A 1,247-nucleotide genomic window follows, 5' to 3' on the forward strand; every position below is an offset into this window, starting at 1 on the left:
AAATATTATTCGTGTTTACAGGAATTGAAATGACGCCTATCTTGCGAAAATCCAAGGAAGCAGGGAAACACGTTGTAAAGTCATCGCGTTATCGCGACAAAAGACCTATAGGCAGTTTTAGATTTTTACGAAGAGGTGGACGAGGGCGCAAACTATTCTTGACTTCGAGATCACGTTTAGCATCGCTGGCGAGATCTCAGGATGTTACAGGAAATCATAGGAGTTCCAGGGATCATTCTTATCGATACACGCCATGGTTTAATCGAGGCGATTCACCTTACACAAAGTACGATTATTTAATATCGATCATTCATGGCATTTAAAATTACACAAGATAATTACATAGACATGAGATTAAATTTACTGTTATAATGTATAATAGATAGTTTACACCGCAAAATTATTAAAATTGGTGTTTTATCAAAGACGAATACAAATTCTCACGATATGTAAAAACACGCTTACTATGCTGTGTTCCAAAATTCACCAGTGCTAAAAATGTATAGTATACATAACGTAAACTGTAGATTTTCAGCGCTGGCAGTGAATTTTGGAACATAGCTTACATATAATAATGAATTTTCTTTTAGGGGTTACGGAACTGGATTGGGTGTTGCTGCGGTTGCAGAAGCTTATGTCGCAGATTACATGCGTACTATGCAACATCAATTGCCTCCATTACCGCCTTATCCACATCCGTACGATAATCTACCACCACCTCCTCCACCTCCACGGTAAGTGGTAAAAATTTTATTAGCATAAATCAAATGAGAGAGAGAGAGGGGGGGGTGGAGGATTTCCTATTAGAGACATAAGATTAAATGGGAATTTTTTTTTTTTTTTTTCCAGATATTACGATGGTCTACCATTGCCTCCAGATTATAACGCTACAGTATCGGCACTAGAGAAGCGTAGCTACGAAAGGAGTGTCGATGAATTCCTATGGAGGACAGCCAGTCGTCACAGTCGACACAGCAATCATCGTTCTTCTCGCGACCATCACAGATATAGAGATCGCAGATAAAGATCTCAACTTTAGTGTTCCCCTTGAAAATCCGTCGGTTCCCAAATCCGTCATTAATAATGATAGAATTGGAGATGGAATTTCATTAATGATAAGAAACTGATGAGAAATTGAGCTATAACATATCATTTATGTGTGTATTTCACTTTGAGTACTTCTGAAGAATATAACAAAAGTATATAAGATAAATATATATATATAATGTAATATGATGTTTTATATA

General features: G+C 36.7%; 1 protein-coding gene across 3 annotated transcripts in view; it reads left to right on the forward strand.

Moving 5' to 3' along the window:
- LOC108749092 (YTH domain-containing protein 1) overlaps positions 1-1,202 on the forward strand; it is a 3,924-nt gene extending 2,722 nt beyond the window's left edge. For all 3 annotated transcript variants that reach the window (XM_018487611.1, XM_018487609.1, XM_018487610.1), the window contains exons 5-7: positions 22-286; positions 591-734; positions 850-1,202. In XM_018487611.1, the coding sequence (XP_018343113.1) occupies positions 22-286; positions 591-734; positions 850-1,024 (584 nt within the window). In that variant the 3' untranslated portion in view covers positions 1,025-1,202. The remainder of the gene's footprint in view (positions 1-21; positions 287-590; positions 735-849) is intronic.
- The last annotated feature ends 45 nt before the right edge of the window (positions 1,203-1,247 follow it).

This window comes from Trachymyrmex septentrionalis, unplaced genomic scaffold (genome assembly GCF_001594115.1).
Source record: "Trachymyrmex septentrionalis isolate Tsep2-gDNA-1 unplaced genomic scaffold, Tsep1.0 scaffold266, whole genome shotgun sequence".
Classification (NCBI taxonomy): Eukaryota; Metazoa; Arthropoda; class Insecta; order Hymenoptera; family Formicidae; genus Trachymyrmex; species Trachymyrmex septentrionalis.